This window comes from Lontra canadensis, unplaced genomic scaffold, assembly GCF_010015895.1.
Source record: "Lontra canadensis isolate GAN:19392208 unplaced genomic scaffold, GSC_riverotter_1.0 scaffold32, whole genome shotgun sequence".
Lineage (NCBI taxonomy): Eukaryota > Metazoa > Chordata > Mammalia > Carnivora > Mustelidae > Lontra > Lontra canadensis.
The window spans coordinates 12,932,651-12,952,134 of NW_022631026.1; the positions used below are offsets into that span (position 1 = coordinate 12,932,651).

General features: G+C 46.2%; 1 protein-coding gene across 1 annotated transcript; it reads left to right on the plus strand.

The window, feature by feature from the left end:
- Positions 1-352: 352 nt before the first annotated feature.
- On the plus strand, positions 353-934 carry MSGN1 (mesogenin 1). The gene has a single exon (XM_032867028.1). It carries the CDS (start codon positions 353-355, stop codon positions 932-934), a length of 582 nt encoding a protein of 193 aa, XP_032722919.1.
- Positions 935-19,484: the final 18,550 nt, after the last annotated feature.

A 19,484-nucleotide genomic window follows, 5' to 3' on the forward strand; every position in this document is an offset into this window, starting at 1 on the left:
TTTTCTTTGGCTCCCTCATTAATGAGTTCCAAGGACAATGCTAAGTCTAGTTAGGTGGCCTTAATTGGTTTAGTTACAACAAGATAATTCCTTTTTTCTTCTCTCAGAGGCCTTTTTGTTTAAAGACATTTTAGCTGGAAGATGTTAATTATCAATGAGGAGAAAGTGACACCTGAAGAGTTCATTTTCCATCTTGGTCCTCGGTGTCTCCTTTGAACCCCCTCCGCGGCCCTCTTTCCCACTTCGTCACCTCTCCCCCAACCACCATAAAAGAGAGCTCTGCCCTGGCTGGTGGCGGAACTTTCTTTCTCACTTGCCAGGGAGCTGTTCTCTCTGCAGCTGTCCCCCAGGCATGGACAACCTGCGCGAGACCTTCCTCAGCCTTGAAGAGGGCTTGGGCCCCTCCGACAGCCCCGGCCTCCTGTCCTCCTGGGACTGGAACAACAGGGCAGGGCCCTTTGAGGTGAACCAGGCCTCCCCGACCCAGAGCCTATCTCCGGCGTCATCGCTGGGGTCCTATTCATCTTCTCCCCGACCGGCTGTGGCTGAGCTGGCCTGTGGGCACGGAGGTGCCACCAATGGGGCCAGCGGTGGCTGCGATGGCCGTGGGACCGGTGGCCTGGTGGAGGTGGACTACAATATGTTAGCCTTCCAGCCTGCCTATCTGCAGGGCGCGGGGGGCCCCAAGGCCCAGAAGGGGGCCAAAGTCAGGATGTCTGTGCAGCGGAGACGGAAGGCCAGCGAGAGGGAGAAGCTTCGGATGAGGACCTTGGCGGACGCCCTGCACACCCTCCGGAATTACCTGCCCCCCATCTACAGCCAGCGGGGCCAGCCGCTCACCAAGATCCAGACGCTGAAGTACACCATCAAGTACATCAGGGAGCTCACAGATCTCCTCAACGGCGGGAGGGAGCCTAGGCCCCAGAGCGCCTGAGCGCTGCCCAGGACCCGACCCATCCCAGCCCCGGCGCAGGGGGGCACAGGAGAGCTTTAAAGACCTGGACTAGCTCACGGAACAACAGCATGAAGGTTTTTGTTTTTGTTTTAATATAGAAAGCGTGGTGATGACTTTGTTGTCTGCAACATTGTAAGGGAATCCCCACCGGACTTGGAGCTACCAGAACACTTAACAGCCAGACAAGCTGGTATTTTGCTTCGTGTTCCCACAGTTGCTCAGGAGAGGAGCCCCTAGCAAAGAGATCCATTACTTGGCCCTTCTCTGCCCGTCCCAGGTATTTTAAAGGGTCCGTGATTTGAAATGTATTGTGTCCAGAATGTAAAACTGTTACAGTTAATCTCTTCTCACTGTTTGGGTCTGGGAGCTTCCTTTCTGTGGCTAACTCAACCCATATTTTGTATAGCATCCAGCGTGACCCCCCCTGGATTCTTATTCTGAAAGATTTGTATGGAGTAAAGGGCTCTAGCTTTCCTGTTTTTATTTTGTCTGTGTGCCTGTGTGCTTGTGTGTGTGTGTGTGTGTGTGTGTGTGTGTGTGGGCCCTCGCGCGCTTGTGTGTGTTTGACTAAAATCATGCCTTTTCTTTTGCAGGAGCCCAAATCACGTAGATGCAGAAGGAATTAGCATCATGGTAAATAGCAAGGCACAGGCAGGCAGGCTACACTGAGACACAGTGAAGTAAGGGCCAGCACCTCTTCTCTTAATGCAGGGCATGGGGTGGTGGGGACGGTGGGGGTGGGGAGTGGACGAGGGAGGCTGCCCACCCTGAGGGCTTGGGGATGAGCAGACAGGAAGGAGGAGGAAGTGGGGGACGACCCAGCCCCACAGGAAGGGCCTGAAGCAGGGCTGGAGGTAGGCCGTCCCAGTGCCAGGCTGGTATGAGAATAACCTCATTGAATTCCTTCGCTTGCTCCCTTCTCAAATGAAGAGATTGGTTCAAAAACAATAACAGGGGGGGCGCCTGGGTGGCTCAGTTGTTAAGTGTCTATCTTCAGCTCAGCTCATGATCCCAGGGTCCTGGGATTGAACCCTGCATCGGGCTCCCTGCTCAGTGGAAAGCCTTCTCCCTCTCCCACTCCCCCTGCTTGTGTTCCTGCTCTCACTGTCTCTCTCTCTGTCAAATAAATAAATAAAATCTGTAAAAAAAATAATAAAAGGCTATTTTAATTCTATAGATGAGTGAAAGGGTTGGGATTCGAATTCAGATCTGTCTTTAACACCCCCCACCAGAGGTTTTTATTCTCCCCCCACATCCTCTCCTCCTCCCACAACCCTCCCCATCACCCCACATACATCTATACACAAACACATGTTCCTGTGCAGGGTGCCCTATTTCAGGGTGGGGGAGGCACACTCTCAGTTTGGCTAATGTGAATGGCACAAGGCATTGAAAAGAGGGCTTTGAATTAAGGAGTTTCCCCAAACCTTTGAATTAAGGAGGTTTTTTGTTTTTTGTTTTGTTTTGTTTTGTTTTAGGCTGCATTTTCCTCCCAGTGGTTATTAACCATTTGCATTTATTTTTCCAATGAATAGTCTGTTAAGGTTTCCAGTCATTTCTTTTCCTATTGTTGCTTTTTCTTCTTTGTAATGACACATTAACAAAAGCAGATGTGTTACAATTTAATGTATGACTTCTTCACTTTATTCCTTTGTGGATACACGCATAAGCAAATAAATGAAGGCATCTATACGTTTAAAAAATGCCTTTAATTCTGCAAATTCCTTTTTTTTTTTTTTACTTATCAATACATAATAAAAGTCCTTCCAATGTAACTCAGAGAAATCTGTAATGTAAGTACCATTATTACCTTGACTTTACAGAGGAGGAAACATAAGCACAGGCTTGCTCTAAGTCACCATGTGAAGAACACAGTGGATATCAGAAGTTCAATTTGCAAGGGCATAGGTGTTGTATAATTTGTTTAATGAGTCACCTTTTGAATAATATTTAGGTCATTTCATTTTTTTGTTACAGGAAAATACTTAACAAACATCGCAGACAACTAGCTTTATCCCCAGGTATTTTAAGTAGCCTGGAAATTTCCTGGAAATGGGATTCCTGCCCCAGAGTGCATGCACATTTTAAATTTAAATCAAGACTATTAGATGACTTATAAAAGTTGGCAATTATTTGTGGTCCCTCTAACGTTATGCAACAGAACCAGCTCTCCCACATTGCCACTGGATATGACCAATATTTAATGGATACAAAATGGTTAGTTCACTGTTGTGTTAATTTTAATTCCCCATCTACTAGTTGAGATGGTGCTTTTTTTTTTTTTAACTTTATGTAACTTTTGTTCATTTTGGTTCCTCTGCTATAACTTGTCCTTTTATGTTCTTGGTTATTTTTCTATTGTGTTACTTTGTCTTCTTGTTAATTTGGGAGAGTTGTTTGTATATTATACATATTGAAAATGTTTCCTCCTGACCTATCATTTTTGTGATAGTCCTTGTTTATGGTATCATATATTTATGATTTTGATTATGGTATTTTTTTTGCTCTAGGAAGCTTTTCATTTTCACATGCTCAACTCTCTCTCCTTTTTATAGCTTATGGGTTCTTCCCTCTTGCTTAATTTTTTCCAGTCCCGAGGCTTTCCAAACCTTCAGATTTTTTCAAATACTTTCATAGTTATTTGTGTATGTATCTTTTCAAAATAAGTGTTATGCACTATTTGTTTTTAAAGTAGGCTCCATGCTGAGCATGGGGCCCAACATGGGGCTTGAACCCACCATCCTGAGATCAAGACCCTAGCCAAGATCAACTGATTGAGCCACCCAGGTGCCCCTATATGTATCTTTAATATACCTGCATTTTATTTTTGTCTACAGTGCAAAGAAGGAATCTAACTTTATTTCTGATTAGTGTTCTTACAACTGAAGAATATATATATATTGTCATCAAGAGTGATGAGCTGTGATGGGGCACAGCTGCTAAAATGTCATTCTGTGTATACAAACCTCCATCAGCTTCTCATGTATTTGTTCCTGGTGCTTTACTGAAAAGACCAGAAAGTGTTGGACAGCATCAAGTTTTTCTTCAACGGACTCTGCCTTGTGCTTATATAGATATTTGTGTGAGACTGTATGTTTGTGCATGTGTACCTGTACTTGTATTGGGTGTATGTGTGTGTGGTTTCACATGTTGGGGAGGACTGGGGAAAACAGTAATATGGGGAAGGGGATATCTAGTCTTTGATCAGGTTTTAGATCAATCACTATTTTCCTTGCCATTTTTAAAAGAGTGGGATCCAAATGCCCTTGGCTTTGATTTTTTCAAGATCAAGCATTAAGAATGGTTTATGAATAATTTGGGTAATTTCGGTTACCCGTAGGGACCAGAATCTGTGGATGAGCTAGAGGACTCGCTTGTCCTCACTCTCTAAAAACTTGGAAAGCCACACACTCACCTACTAGTTGGCCTGGCCCTCAGGACGCCTACAGTGTCCACTGGAAAATGAGGAGGAGGTGACAAGCTTGATGGAAGGGGTGCCTCTGGCTCTAGGCCTTGTCACACAGTCACGGCGGAGCTCAGCATGGAGGGAGTCTGCCTCAGGCCGGCTCTGAAGCAACAGCCAGGTCCAGGAGAGGCAGCTGTCTGTGAACCAGCATTTGATTCCGGCAGCAATCCCCTGTGGAGAGGATAGCTGGACCGGGACCCCGATTCCCCTTCGGAGCATTCAGAAGCAGCTGGCCCAGGCAAAACTCATAAATCGGAAGAAGGTATTTCTAGGGCTTGGATAGGGAACCGCAATCTGTGTGTGTGCGTGCTGTGTGTTGGTCAGATTTTCAAAATTTATTATTTCAGTATTTCTCCTCACAATGCCAGGAGCTGGGCATTACTGTCCTATCTTGAGGGTGAGGAAACTAAGGATTGGGCCAGCTCAACGGCACAGAGCCCCATGACTAGCTAATGGCACATGGTTGAATAGTTAGCTGAAGAGCTCAGCTCTAAGTCCAAAGCTCGAGCCTTTCTCGAGCCTTTCTCATGATGCCTTTCCTTCCAGCTCCCCGCCGGACACTGTGGGCTGGGCAGGGGAGAGCTTTCTCAGCAAACACTTGCTCCCGGGCTTCTCGACTGTTTCTCTGCTTCCCCATCTCTGGTACCTCCATTTCTTTCAAGCATCAGAAACATTTCTGATGAAGCTGTCATTCCTCTTGTCTTCTAAATTATTTCCCTTTGAAGTTCTGCCTCTGCCTCCAACATTTCCTCAAAAATTCCTTTTACTTCCTTGCGGGCCCCTAGGATGAACCAGCGAGGAAACCTGACTGCTGTTCATTTGTGTTCAATAAAATGTTCCACAATTCACACCGGGTTGAGGTTTCTTTGTTCTTCTTGTAGTTTCTGCCAATTGGCTAACTGGGACAGAGACCAGAGCAGGGGTAGGGGAGATCTTATGCAAATTGACAAGGAGACAGAATTTCCTTTACTTTAGGATATTTTAAAAATTCAGCAGCCAAAGAAGATGTGTATTCAAGTGAGTTTGGGTGTCGTTGCCTTCGGGATCCTGTTACCATAGCTAAGTGTGTGTCTACTCTAAGGAGTCATTTGCTTCCTATATACACTCCAGGCTATAGAAAGGGCTGGGCCTTGACCCAGGCTGGCTTGAAGGCAGCCAGAGTTTGGCACTCTCCTCTTGTCCTTCTCTGACAATTTGAGAGTTGTTTACCTCCAAAATGAAATCTGAAGCCAAAACAGCGTTTCTTAGAGTACCTGGAAGGACTTGATATTTTAGTTCCAGAAAGGCCCTTAAACTGTGAGAAGGAAGAAAGCAAAAAACTTGTGAGGAAGTTCTTGTTCTTTATCTCTTGGGTTTGGAAGCCATTCCCTTCCCTTAGCAGAATCTCCCCATCATGTTCTTCTGCAGATGAACTCTGTTGACTTCTGTTTTCCTTCATTAAATAAGGTGGGAAGGAAGGCAGGGCTGGGGTCAGGGAAGCTGTAGGAAAGCACCACATGGGCGGTTCCCAGCATAGCCAACAACAGTTGTGGATTCATCACCTGAGGTATCAGGCTCAAGGTCAAAGTCTTCACTTACTTTGTCTCCTTCAGACTTGACTTTCAGACTTAACAGCTGACAATAACACAGGGCTATATTAGCCCAATTTGCAAATAAAGAAACAGAATCAGAGAAGTCAAATCACCTTGCCCAAGGTCACGTAATCAGTGGCGAGCCCAGGGTTCCACCAGATCTGCTTGACTCCTTCTTTTGGCCATTCTAGATTCTAGACTCCAGCTGCCAGGAATGAAGCAAACAAACAATAGAAAAGTCTCAGCATTCCAGCCTTTCTCAGGAGCTTATGCTCTCATTTGAAAAAGCTTCCATTTGAAGTTGCACAGTCCAACAGACTTAGAATTTATGTAGATCAGGGCATAGTTTCAATTGTGATATCCTTTCTAGTCTCCTCCTACGTGATGTGGAGCGTGATTATTCTCTCTTATAAAATGGAATGTGAGAAAAGTGTGGGGATTCGTCACAACTTTGGGGCATTTGTACGTCTCCATAGGGATCATAAACTAGATTTCAAAACATACCCATTCTTAGGGACTACAGCTCACATGCTTTTCCTTCAGTTTCTTTAGACATGAAGTAACAAAACTAAAAATGGCAATTATAATAATAACATCAACTAATACTTACTGTGCCTTACTCGTGGTAAGGCACTGTTTTTTTTTTAATTTTTTAAAAAGATTTTATGTATTTATTTGAGAGCGAGAGAGAGACAGAACGAGTGGGGGGGGCAGAGAGAGGGAGAAGCAGACTCCCACTGCAGGGCTCAATCCCAGGACCCCAAGATGAGGACCTGAGCTAAAGTCAAACGCTTAACTGACTGAGTCATCCAGGTGTCCCTAGGCCCTGTTCTAAGTACTTTACATGGAATAGCTATTTTAACCTTTCTGAGGTGAGAAATAGCTACTTAAACAACCCTACAACATAAGGGCCAAAGCGATCCCATTTTACAGATTAGGAAGCTGAGGCATGGAGAGGTGAAAGCTTATTTAAATCGTGCAACTTGACAGCAACAGACCCAGGATTCAATCCAGTCGTGCTCCCGCTAGGCCCTTACTAGCACTCCCGGCATGTCTTCATGTTGCTTTCCTGATTACAAAGCATTTTACTTACATTATCCGGCTTAGTTCTTATTTATAACTCATTATATATGAAGTTGACTAGGGATGGTTACATCCATTTTACGGATGTAGAGGTTAAGGCTCATCAGGACGAAATATCACAACCGCTAATAAATGACAGACCCGGCATCAGATTTCAAATTTCTAGATTCCTAGTCTGGTTCTTTCCGTTTAAACTCTTCTGTCTCCTGACTTGTGATAAATAAATAAAAATCTTTAAAAAAAAAAAAAAACTTTTCTGTCTCCTGAGGATATCTAGTTGTGCCCGGAAGCCTGCCCCACAGGGCATCGTCCTAAAGACAGAACAACAAAATGTGCTCTATGGGACTTTCCTTCTTGGTGGGTTTTGCAAGCAACCTTTCTGAATTTTTACGTCTCATCAGTGTGCACACAGAAACAGGCAACGTCTGCAAGTAGGGTGGGGTGATGAAATCCTAAGCCCTTGAACTGAGTTTCATTCATGATTCAAGAATTTGTGTCCCCAGGAACCTCCCATCACTATTCCGACTGCACGTCCAATTAGCAGACGTTTAAGTAACTTCGGTCCTGGGGTACTAACAAGCATCACCATGTGCAAAAGCAGGGAGGTCTGTGAGCGCCCCAGGATCTGGGGGGTCAGATGTGGGCTGGTTTGGCTGAAGCACAGAATCAGTCTGGAGGTTCAGGGAGAGGAGAACCCACGGGAAGGCAGGGGTTGGACCGGGAGGGCTGGAACATCCTTCAAGCTCTGGGAAGCCGACTCCGCCTGAGCCAAGTCCCTCTCATTCCGGGACTGCCTTGGGGGTTATTTCTCCAGGTCCCAGGTGCCTGTGGGGTGCCTGGGTGGCTCAGTGGCTTAAACATGGGACTCTAGGTTTCAGCCCGGGTCATGTTCTCAGGGTTTGGGATAGAGCCACACAGGGGACTCAGCTTGGAGTCCTCGCTCTCCTTCCCCTTCTCTCCCTCCCCTTCCCCCTCTCTCCTTCCTCCTTTTCCCCTCTCCCCTTTTACCCCTTCCCCTCCCACTGCTCTAGATCTCTCTCTGTCTCTGTCTCTCTCTTGTTCTAAAATAAATAAATAAATAAACATTTAAAAAAGAAAAAAAGATAAAAGGATCGGGTACTGAACATAACATTAGGATGAACAACAGGCTGTGTCCCACGTGGCTCAGGTACTAAATACTTAACGATTTCCTGATTTACTTCTCACACTGTAGTTCTTTTCCAACCCATGAAGGAATAATCCAGTCTTTGGTGATAATGCTTAAAATCCTCTTTCTTCTCCTGTTTTCTCTGTATCTCACAGCTCCTGCCATACCTTTATTTCAAACTTTGCAAAAATTCCCTCCCCAGTTGTACCCACATGACCCTTGTCCTTCAACCCCTCTGTCTCTCACCACCCCCACCCTTCTGTACATGCCCCTCCCTCTGTTCAACCCTTAGGATAAACTTGTGAGGGCAAAACTCAGCCCCTGTTCTCAAGATAATTAAATGGAGCTGGGGGAATAGGCTTACAAGTAAATAAGCATAAAAAAGCACCTAAATAATTAAAAAAAATTTTTAAAAAGGTCCAGAATCCTTGGGAATAAGGGAAGGAGAGAGGAGTTCTAGCTGATGGGGCACCTGGCTTCATAGGTGAGCTAGCACCGAACTTGAACCTGAATGGGTAAGTGGGATATCGATAGGGCAGAAAGATATTTCAAGAAAGACAGCAAAGCCAAGGTAAAAGGCAGGAAGGCAAGAGGTACGGCGCGTGGGCATGGGGATTGAGGGTGTGTGAGTACAGACTGTAAAGGGCCAAGTGCCAAGTTAAGGGGTGGATGTAGCAAATACCTTTATTTTTTGTTTGACTCATTCTGTAACGGTATGCAGTGGTGATGAATTAATGCACTGATCAAGGTTTTATGGGCTTGTGGGATGTTTCTTAGCCTGCACTTGGTACCTGGGAGAGAGGCAGGATCCCTGCTCTTGGGGAGTTTATTTTTATTTTTTAAAAGATTTTATTTATTTATTTGAAAGAGAGAAAGTGTGAGACAGAGCACAAGTGGGGAGGAGGGGCAGAGGGAGAGGGAGAAGCACACCCCTCGCTGGGCAGGGAGCCTTACACTGGGCTCCATCCCAGGACCCTGGGACTAAAATCTGAGCTGAAGGCAGACCTTCACTGACTGAGTCACCCAGCACCCACTCCTCTTTGGGAGTTCATATCTAGTGGTGGAGGAATAAGATTTCCTGACTGAGGAGAACGGATCGTGGCGTTAGACAGTGAGTCTGCATGAAATTTGGGGAGAGAGGTGAACTCTCTGGCAGTTAGAAGCATGGGTGGAGGGGTTGGAGGGTTACAGAATGTGAGAGCAGAGGCTGCAGGCTTGGGAAGGGAACAAGGGCAGAGCATTCTTAGAGGAACAGAAAGGTATGGGGAAGGAGGGACCAGGAGCGGTGAGAAGGGAACGGTAGGTCTAGTTTTGGAAAGTTATGGAAAAGCCAGAGCAGGAGACATCATTCTGAAATACTGATCAGTCCCCCAGCATTCTGTTGTTTCTCGAATGTTCACTTCAGTGAGTACCTGCCACTAACAGACCTGCCACTTTCTAGCACATCCATCAGGCTGTGAGGTAGCTGCCATTTTCCCCATTTTACAGACAAAAAAACGAGGCTCACAGAGGTCAAGCAAGTGGCCTGGGGCCCATGACTGATGAAGGGCTTCCCCCAGGCCTCTCAGCTGCACTACCCTCCTTCACACAAAGAACCTGAAAGTGAAATTAGAGCATGATGATCCCATGGGAGGAACGACGGATTGCTCAGGACAGTTCTGAACACAGGAAATATCTGTGATTAACACTAAAACTGAAGCATTCCAGGAAAGGGGGAGAGACAGATTTCTTTGTTTATAGCTGATTTAAGGAAGTACAAATGCCTCCTCCTTTTGATCTTTCAGTTTTTGTGTTTGGGAAGGATCTATCCAAAATTCCTAGGGGAGTTAAATAAGTATATGAGACCAAATACAATCGATGCTCCCGTCACTTCCCTGGGGTCTCCGCTTCTTCCAAAAGAGGCCCTTTCAGTCCATCCTACCTTGGTGTCCCCCTGCCCACCTTTCTCCATGGCAGATGGTGAGCAGGCTGGAGGTGCCAAAGTAGGCCCCCAGGAGGCCAGAGGGACCAGGAGGTGCCATTATGAAGGGCTCTACTTAAAAGGAGCAAAAGGTGTCAGAGAAATGCTAGGGCCTTGCTGTTCGTTTGTGTGTGTGGATTTTAAATACCAGGAGGGAATGGCCACTTCATTCCCGAGCCCGAAGCAAGGTTTACAATGCCAAGCACTGGGCAGCAGCAGAGCAGTGCGACTTTGTAGAAGCAGGAGCTGGAGGCAGATGCGATCTCCCCCACTTTTGGAATGCCCTGCCCATCCTCTTTGTGGACAAAGCTGCAGGTGAGTCTCCCAAGCCACCAAGCATCCAGTCCTTGCTTCCAAACCCAGCTGCTCTAGGTCACCCTGCAGCTCAGGCTCACTGGGAAGGCCATGGACAGATGTTTGGGATGCCAAGGAGGCCCACTTGCTGCAAAACAAGAAATCCATTCAGAAAACTTTATATCCAGGTGACAGGCAATCTTGCACCAGCGATGTCCCTGGACTATAGAGAGGGAAGCCCGGAGCGAATGGGCTGCTAGAGAATTTCCCAGCAGGCACCTCGGGGGCTGTGCTCCTGGGCTCCAAGGGGACATCCTTTTCTCCCAGCCAGGCTATGGACAGACTGTGTACCAAGGCAGAAGAAGAGATCTGGGGACCCAGTTTTGTGGTCTGAGAACATGAGACAGTGAGAAGCCCCGTGGGTCAGTGTAGGAACTTAGCAATGTCTCCAAAGCCACAAACTTCATGAAGTCTTTATCTGCAAAATGGAGAAACAAAGTTTAATTCACATACCAGGTGTGAAGATTAAATGGAACGATGACCCTAAGTTCCATGCATAGCGACTGATGGTGTAAATGCTTGTTTCTTTCCCCTCAGGTTGAGGAGATCTGGTAAAAAAAAATTGTCAACGAGTTAAATCAGCAAGCTTAGTGGAGGAGCGTTAGCTGCACACGATTGTCTTCCCCAGTGGGGTGGCAGGGGATTGGTGGCCCCACGATGTCGGAGACTGGGCTCACCATAAATGATCCATCCTGGGGGCAGTGGTCCCAGCTCAACCACAGAAAGAAGCTGACGTCTTTATTTCAGCCTTGTGATGATAGAATTATTAAGTGCTTCATTATATAACAACAACACAAAAAATTCAAATGGTTTGGACAAACTGAAAATGCAAAATAAAACTAACTTTCCTCATTGTCTAGACAACTATTATACTTTTTTTATTCTAGAGATTGCCCTATGAGTTTAAATGTCTATGAAAGACAAGGAAATTGGCATTTGCCTGTTTCAAGCACTGCATCTCCTAATTGTTCTTAATGACTTTTTTTTCATCAGTAGGATTTATTTTTATTTTTTAAAAATATTTTATTTATTTATTTGAGGGACAGAGGAAGAGAGAGAGAGAAAGCATGAGCCGGGGGGAGGGGGAGAGAGAGAAGCAGGCTCCCTGAGGAGCAGGCAGCCCAACCAAAGCTGGTAATCCCAGGACCCTGGGATCGTGACCTGAGCTGAAGGCAGATGCTTAACCGACTGAGCCACCCAGGTGCCCCACATCAGTACGATTTAGAACTTATAAATTTTGTTCTGTAATTACAGTGAGTTGTTCTGTGGTCTACTTATAGGTCAAGTCTAAAAACTGAAAACTGATGAACAACATTTACAATGTTATTCGGTATATTTTATACCATGAATGTTTAACCACGAAACTGTGTTTGGAGCCTTATGGAAGCAGTACATCCATGACTCAGTCTGATATCAAATGTATATTACCTGCACGGCCAGGAAGGGGGGCATCCAAACACAGACGTGGTCACATTTATCTCTAGGGGGAAAGAAGAGGACCCTGAACTTTTCTGGGTTTATCTTCGCCACAATGAGGAGGATCTTCCTGGGGACAAGGAAGATGAAGGAAGGACCAAGCTAGGCATACCCCAAGTCCAATTCTAACTGTGAAGTTTTCCGTTTCCTAATGAAGAATTTCCGTTTCCTAATGAAGAACTTCCTTTGACCTGTTCAGACCTGGGGATTTGTTGACTGCGACCAAGAGCCCCAACACGGAAATAGTCCCTACATAGTACAACAGGCTAACCCCCCCCCACAGGGCAACCTACAGCTGGGTCCAAATTAGCATCATTTGGCGCAGCTCATAGAAAATGTTTGATCTGGGCGCCTGGGTGGCTCAGTTGGTTGAGCGACTGCCTTCGGCTCAGGTCATGATCCTGGACTTCCGGGATCGAGTCCCGCCTCGGGCTCCCAGCTCCTAGGGTAGTCTGCTGCTCCCTCTGACCTTCTCCTCTCTCATGCTCTCTCTCACTCATTCTCTCTCAATAAATAAAATCTGTAAAAAAAAAAAAAAAAGAAAATGTTTGGTCTAACAGCAAAAGCAATGCCTAGAATCTGCCAAGAACCACACGTAGTTAGGATCTTGACAATTTGTTTCAAAGTTTGTTTCTGTAATAGCTAAGCTATATTGCCGAGTGGTTATAAAATAAATCCATTTGCATTTTCTATACAAAATTTATATCTTAGAATTTTATGGGAAAAAGAGTCTGCTTCTTTTTGCAAATGGCATTCCGCTTCTTGTCATTTAAAAATCTCTTTGACTAAATAGTATTTTAATGACTTTTTAATGATGAAGAGACACCATAGTCTAAACAATCTTAAAATTTGAGATCTCTAACTTCCCTTAACGCCGCCATAATATTTATATAATCATTTTTTCTATACTGAATCTATACATGTGTTCTTTTCAGGGGTATCCCAAGGTCAGGAAATATGAATTTTGTAACAAATTCAAACTGCTTTATAATTAGCGTTCTTATCATTTAGAAAGTCTTTGTTAGTTTTGTGGAGGAGATTAAAAAAACTCTACAAGTTTTCATTTTTAATTCATAAATTGTTTTCATAGGAAGAAAAAAATATTCTTAAATTTAGAAATGCTGGGCTTTGGGGGCTGTGAACACAGCCTTCAACAGGCCCTTGTGTCAGTCCCCTTCAAGGTCAGCCAGCTGGAGAAGAACATTTTGGGGGGTAAACTCAAGTCTAAGTGCTCTCCATAATCTTTCACAGTTTCTATAAGATGCATAGCTTCTTTTGAAGGGCTAGCCGCCCCCAAACAGCTGTATCTTATTGGTAATAGTCAACTATTTCCATACATGCATCCATTCCAATGTGAAGTCAGTGGTCATGTCATGGCCAGAGGTCCAGGTCTCAGCGAAATAAAAATCTTCAGACGGCAAATGGGGGCTGGTTAATGTTAAGAAAGGTGGAAGGTGCCAGGGATTTATGGGAAACAGGAGGTTTGAGCTCTACCTACAAAATATACAATCCTTTGACAGTTAAAACCAAGGAGAGCTGCCATGGCTCCCCATGCCCCGTGAGAATCCAGAACAGTCAAGGCTGCAGCAGGAAGGTCAGTTCACTAGTTTCTGCTGTGTGTGACCTTCAGGGTCATGTGCATGAGGCTCTCCCACACTCCAGAGTCACGACGTCTATACCGTCAAGGGGTGGCGAGCCTCTGATTACCACTTGTAGACTCTCTATGTCCAGGTGGACAAGATGAATCTTATCACCTACCAGTGGTAGTGGCTACATGTCTGAAAACCAATGCTCCTAGATGAATTAACATGCAATACAGCACAGACCCTACTGCTGGTCTACACACCAATGCCTTCCCCTCTCTGCTTTGAGAGTATTGAGAGAAGTTTACCAAACAGTCGGAGAAAGAGGGGATGGGGGGGGGTGGGAAGAGAGAGACACACACAGACATACATGCACAGAGAGATGGAGATGGACAAACATGCACACAAAGAGACAGAGAGATGGACATGCACACATATGGAGATGGACACACACAGAAGGAAAGATGGAGAGAAAGAGAGATGATTAGAATCCTGAGATCCTACGGCTCTCTCAGACCCATAGTAAGAGCCTGTTAGGATCACTCACCTTACAAGATACAGACCATGCTACAATAAGAAGCCCATCTTTTTGGACTTTTATCTCTGCAGACAACCTCTGCTTTCTGTTTAGCCTGTTGGCATGGAACTGCCCTCAGTGGGGCTTGCTATCACCAGGAGAAACTATTAGATCTGCCTTTGCTCCCTTCCCGGCAATAAGACAGGTTCCAGAACAGCTGTCGTGCAAGGAGGCCCCACCGTTCTCTGGTTCTCTCCTAAGGCCTGCCTTTAGCTCCCTCAGAATATTCCACAAACACTCCAGAAGAGGCCCCAAAGTAGGCTTCCAGATAAAATACAGGATACCTTAGTAATTTTTAATTTTAGATAATACTTGGAATATTGCCATATTTGGGACATACTTAGAGCAAAAACTTATCCATTGTTTATCTGAAATTCAAATTTAACAAGGCATCTTTCATATGAATTTGCTAAACTCAACATCTCTACTGAAAAGGTTTTGGTTTTGTTGACCTGAAAAGGAAAAATTTAGGATAAGCTAGAATAGATATATTTTTTCAAATAATTTTTTTTCTGCCACTTTTGGTCTGATGCACAAATTAAATGGGTAGCCAGGGAGGGTCCATGAGGTGTCTTTGGCCAGGATGAGGGGAAATCAGCCAGGATGTGAGTCACCCTGAATATGTTTGTGCACACCAGAAACTCTCTCTCCTCATCAGAATGGGAACTTTTCCATGGCAAGAACATGTTATGGACTAAAACCCTTTTGACCAGGGATTGTGCAGAGACCAGGAATGCGGGGGTGAAGAAAACACTTACTTTGTTGCTCATGGCTCACCGGCTGGTAACTTAGCCTCCCCGTGGCTGGCGTGCATCACCGGGAACTTCGTGGGTACCCCTGGGACTGGCTCTGTGCTCAGAGGGAAGAGACAGACGAGGGCCATTCCAGACCGGTACGTGGCAGCTTTATTACACAAGAGAATTTACGTCTGAGGCTTCTCCTGGGCACCACAAGATGAGATCTTAAGACCCCATCCAGCAGGGTCTTAAAAGGTTATAGAGGGGACTTAACTGGGTTTAGTCACCTCCACTGTCCAGAAGCTCTCCTCAACCCACTGCTTTCTCAAGTCTGCATCCTTAGAACTAGCAGTTACTTCGCAGTTATGTGCCATTTTTCTTTATATGAAAAAATGCCCGAGAATAGCAAAATTAAATTTTCTCGGGAAGCTAAGTGAAAAAAGAGTCATATATATCCGCATGCTTTCTGTGCTAATGGGAAGTCTGCCGGAAGTAAATATGACAGAAGAGTAATGCAACAATTTCTGTGCATAAGGTTCTTTCTTCTTTTTTCTTTGGAGAGAATTTTATTTTTTTAAAGATTTATCTTTTTTCCCACTTATTTTTATTTAAATTCAATTGGTCAACACATACTACATCATTAGTTTGTGATGTACTGTCCAATGATTCATGGGGTGCCTTTAACACCGTGTGTGTGTGTGTGTGTGTGTGTGTGTGTGTGTAGGATTCTGAACACTCAAATTTCCAGGAGGCCGCAGTCTTGCGCAGATGCAATGGCAGAAGCCTGCCACAGGGGGGCGCGCGGGCCTCTCTAATGGTTTTCAGGAGGCGCCGCAGAACTGCAGGTGAGGAAGAAAGCCTCGTGAGATAAGGGCAGTCCTAGTCGCTGGAAGGACCCTACTGAAATAAAAAGTGCCCTAAGTCCTCCTTTGTACATTAGCTGGCCCCATGAGGGAAGGCGACCTGCTAGAACGAGGCTAGAACTGAGAAAACAGTCCTAGGTCTGACTTGTGTGTGGCTCAGAGTCAGGCCTCCCTCCTGCTCTTACTGGGTTGAGGGGGCCTTTTCCCTTGGCCCTTAGGCATCTCTGCCAGCCCAAGTGGAAGGGCCCAGTCCCCCAGCAGGGGCAAGTGCCCACCACAAGCTCGGACGCGGGAAGCTCCGGGAGATATGGGAAGGACAGTACACACAGGCGAGAGTGGCCCCCTGCCTGAGCAGAGATCTCGCAGTGCTGGGCTGAGCCATCCGAACGGAGCGAGCAGGAAGAGCTCTGGAGACAGACGGCAGGCGGGGAGGAGGGTGGACTGTCCCCCTTGGGTGTGGGGAGAAGGAGGAGTTTTCCATGGGCCGACTGGGCACCGTGGGCGCCCCCCCGAGGTGCGCAGGGTTGCCCTCTGTGACCTCCGACTATGGGGAGGGGCTTCAGCTGCGAAAAGGAGGGGCTGGTGGTGGGGAGGGAAGAGGCAGCAATCTGGGCTGGAACCTCCTATGTTAGTGGCGTGGGGGAAGGAGACTGCCAGGTCCTCCGAGGTGGGCACACCTCTCCACCCACGTGGGACACTTGTCGCACAAGAGCACTGCTGGCCCGTTGGTGGGAACCAAAGGAGCCACGACCACTAACAGAGAACCACAGCAGTGGCCAATTCATCAAAAAGAAAAAAAAGACCCCAAATCACACCCCACCACACCCACAAAATGACTGTTTCCCCCCCACACCCCCGCTCTTTCTTTCCTCCCTGTTGGCCTCTTGGTCCTGGAGAATGAACTAGGTTGGGGAGGGGATGGGCTAGGAAACAAGTCACCCCTCTCCACTCGCAGGTGTGCCTGACTCCAGGTCCCTTGTCCTGGGCCGACTTCATAGACTCTGGTTATTTTCTCTAATTAAGGTGAGGGTAGCCAGTTTATGATGCCAGACTCATCTGAGAATCTCAGCTCTCCTCCTAAGCCGTCTGAGGCCATTGTCCTGCTCCACAGCCTTAGAGGGTGGAGTGAGCATGTTCTCCTTTCCTCCTCCTCCCCTTCTCTACCTTCTGCTTCTCCTGCCTCCTCTAGTCTTCAGTCCAGCAGAGAGCTGGGGTGGGGAGGTGGGAAGGGGAAGGAAAGTCTCCTGAGTTGTAGCATCTGCCTAGTTCTGTGAGGTAAATGTCCCACCATGGCTACTTCAAGCTGCCAGTGCGGTGTAGCTGGACGTGGCGTTGGGAAGAGGTTGTGAGCCAGTGCGAGGTGGCTGAAGGAAGGATAAAGGCTAGTCTACCTGAGGGGGGCGGGGGCAGACACTGTCCTCTTTCTGCTGACTGCCTCTGCTGCTCTGGGTGCCATCAGTGGGCCCTGATGTCCTCTGTGGGCTAGGTTCTGAGGGGCCCCCGGGATCCCCACTGTTCAGTCCTTGCACACGGAAGACCTGACTCTTCTACTCCTCTTCAGTGCCCACCACTAGTGCCCAGTCCAGGGCCTCTTGCTGGTGATCTCCCAGGGCAAACTGGGCAGCCCCAGTTTGTCCCGTGGGGGACATCTGCAAGATGGTGCAAGCTGACCTGCGTTCCAGAGTGTCTTCCTGATGCACGGAGAAACCATGGACCCCGACACAACACATCAGTGGAATGCATGCGGTTTCATTCCTGTGTCCCCACACTGAGCTCTGTATGAAGCTGTTCTCACTCTCATACCACTTCTGACACCAAATGTGTGGGTTTTCTCCTCCATGCAAGTCTCCAGTTCTCTGTGGACACTAAGTAGGTATCCTATGAGTCCATTTAATTCTGACCCTGACTACCTGTCTTCCTTCTGCCATGTGAGGGCACAGGGAGACGACAGCCATCTGTGAGCCAGGAAGCCAGCTCTCACCAGGCACCAAATCTGCCAGCAACTGGAGCTTCGACTTTTCAGCCTCCAGAGTTGTGAGAAATTAATTTCTGACCTATGCAGAGAATCTATAAGTGTACATTATTCAACATGGGTATTTTAGGAAAAGTTGGATTCCCTTGGGAAAGAGGAGAGGTCTTTAGCAATACAGCAGAATTCATAGGAAGATAGGAACAGCCATTGGAATCCCTGGTGCTCACGTAGGGAACCTGGACAGATTCTAGGGCAGTGGTATTAGATGCTGACCATTCCCTAAGGCTATGATTTGTGTGGTGACGTTGGGGGATGGGCTAGGCAGGGGCCATGCACTGGTAGGAGATGGGTTGCTAGATTTAGCAAAACCCCCAAAAGGCAATTATATACACACATGTATACATGCGTGCGTGTGTGTGTGTGTGGTAGCCATGAGCTGAAGGTTTGTGATTGCCCAAATTCATTGCCTCCACAGTGATGGCATTTGGAGATGAGTCCTTTGGGAGGGAGTTAGGTTTAGGTCAGGTCCTGAGAATGGAACACTCATGATGGGATTAGTGTCTTTATAAGTGTTATACTTGGGGATGAGCTCTCTCTGTCTCTCCAGAGCACACAATAAGGAAAGGCCACGTATGCACAGAGCAAGAAGGTGGTTTTATACAGACCAGGAAGAGAGTTCTCACTAGGAACTGAATCTGCTGGTACCCTGACCTTGGACTTGCCATCCTCTAGAACTGTGAGAAATAAATGTCTGTTATTTAAATCACCCATATTATTATATATATATCTATCTATATATATATATCTCCCAGTTAGGTTGTTTTTTAGTATAAATATGTCTTATGCTATATTTGGAAAATCTTCTGAAAGAAACATTCTGTCAGAAAGCAATGATATGGGGCACTTGGGTGGCTCAGTCTGTTAAGCATCTGCCTTCAGGTCAGGTCATGATCCTGGGGTTCTGGGATAGAGCCCTGTATCAGGCTCCCAGCTCTGCGGAGACTCTGCTTCTCCCTCTCCCCCTGCCCCTCCCCTGCTGTGCTCTCTTTTGCTCAAATAGATAAATAAAATCTTAAAAAACAAGAAAACAGTGATTAAAGGATGTATATTATAAAAAAACCAATGACGGTATAGGTAAGTCTCAAAATTCCTATGCATTCCCATTCATATTAGAGTACAAAAATTAAAACATGTGTGAATTATTGGACACTAAATAAATGGATTAAAAATGTCCCCAGGTTTGGGACACTCTAGTCTGTGCGGCAGCAGATCATTGGTTTTCTGGGTTAGATTTTAGACCTGAGTATCACTAGATGAATTCATGATTGAGGAAGAAAAGAAAGGAACAGCCTTAATTTTTTTTTAGAATGATGATGATAATTTTTTTTTCTTTCACTTTGGTCTTCTCCAGAGTATTAACCCTGTTCTAGCAGCTGGGGGAAAGAATGCTTGGGAACGTGAACTGTTTGATGGTGCTTGCATATTGTGTTTTATAAAGAAGGACGTGGAGGGTCATTTAGAAATGGTTCTCTGAGAGCTAGCCTGCCCCAAGGAGACAGAGCTGGCACTCCTGATGACTGTGAATTCTCCAGAATCTAAGAAATAAACGGCAGACATTTGAGCTGGGAGTGAGCTCTGATCAGGAAAGGTTCCTTCCAACACTAAGCAAACCGGGTTCATCAACAGAGAGTACTAAATAAATCAAGAGTAGTGTTCAGAGGAGCGTTTGGACAGTTTGAA

Bases quoted from the DNA above. Each gene is read 5' to 3' on its own strand.
- MSGN1 (XM_032867028.1), top strand. From the start codon at position 353: ATGGACAACCTGCGCGAGACCTTCCTCAGCCTTGAAGAGGGCTTGGGC.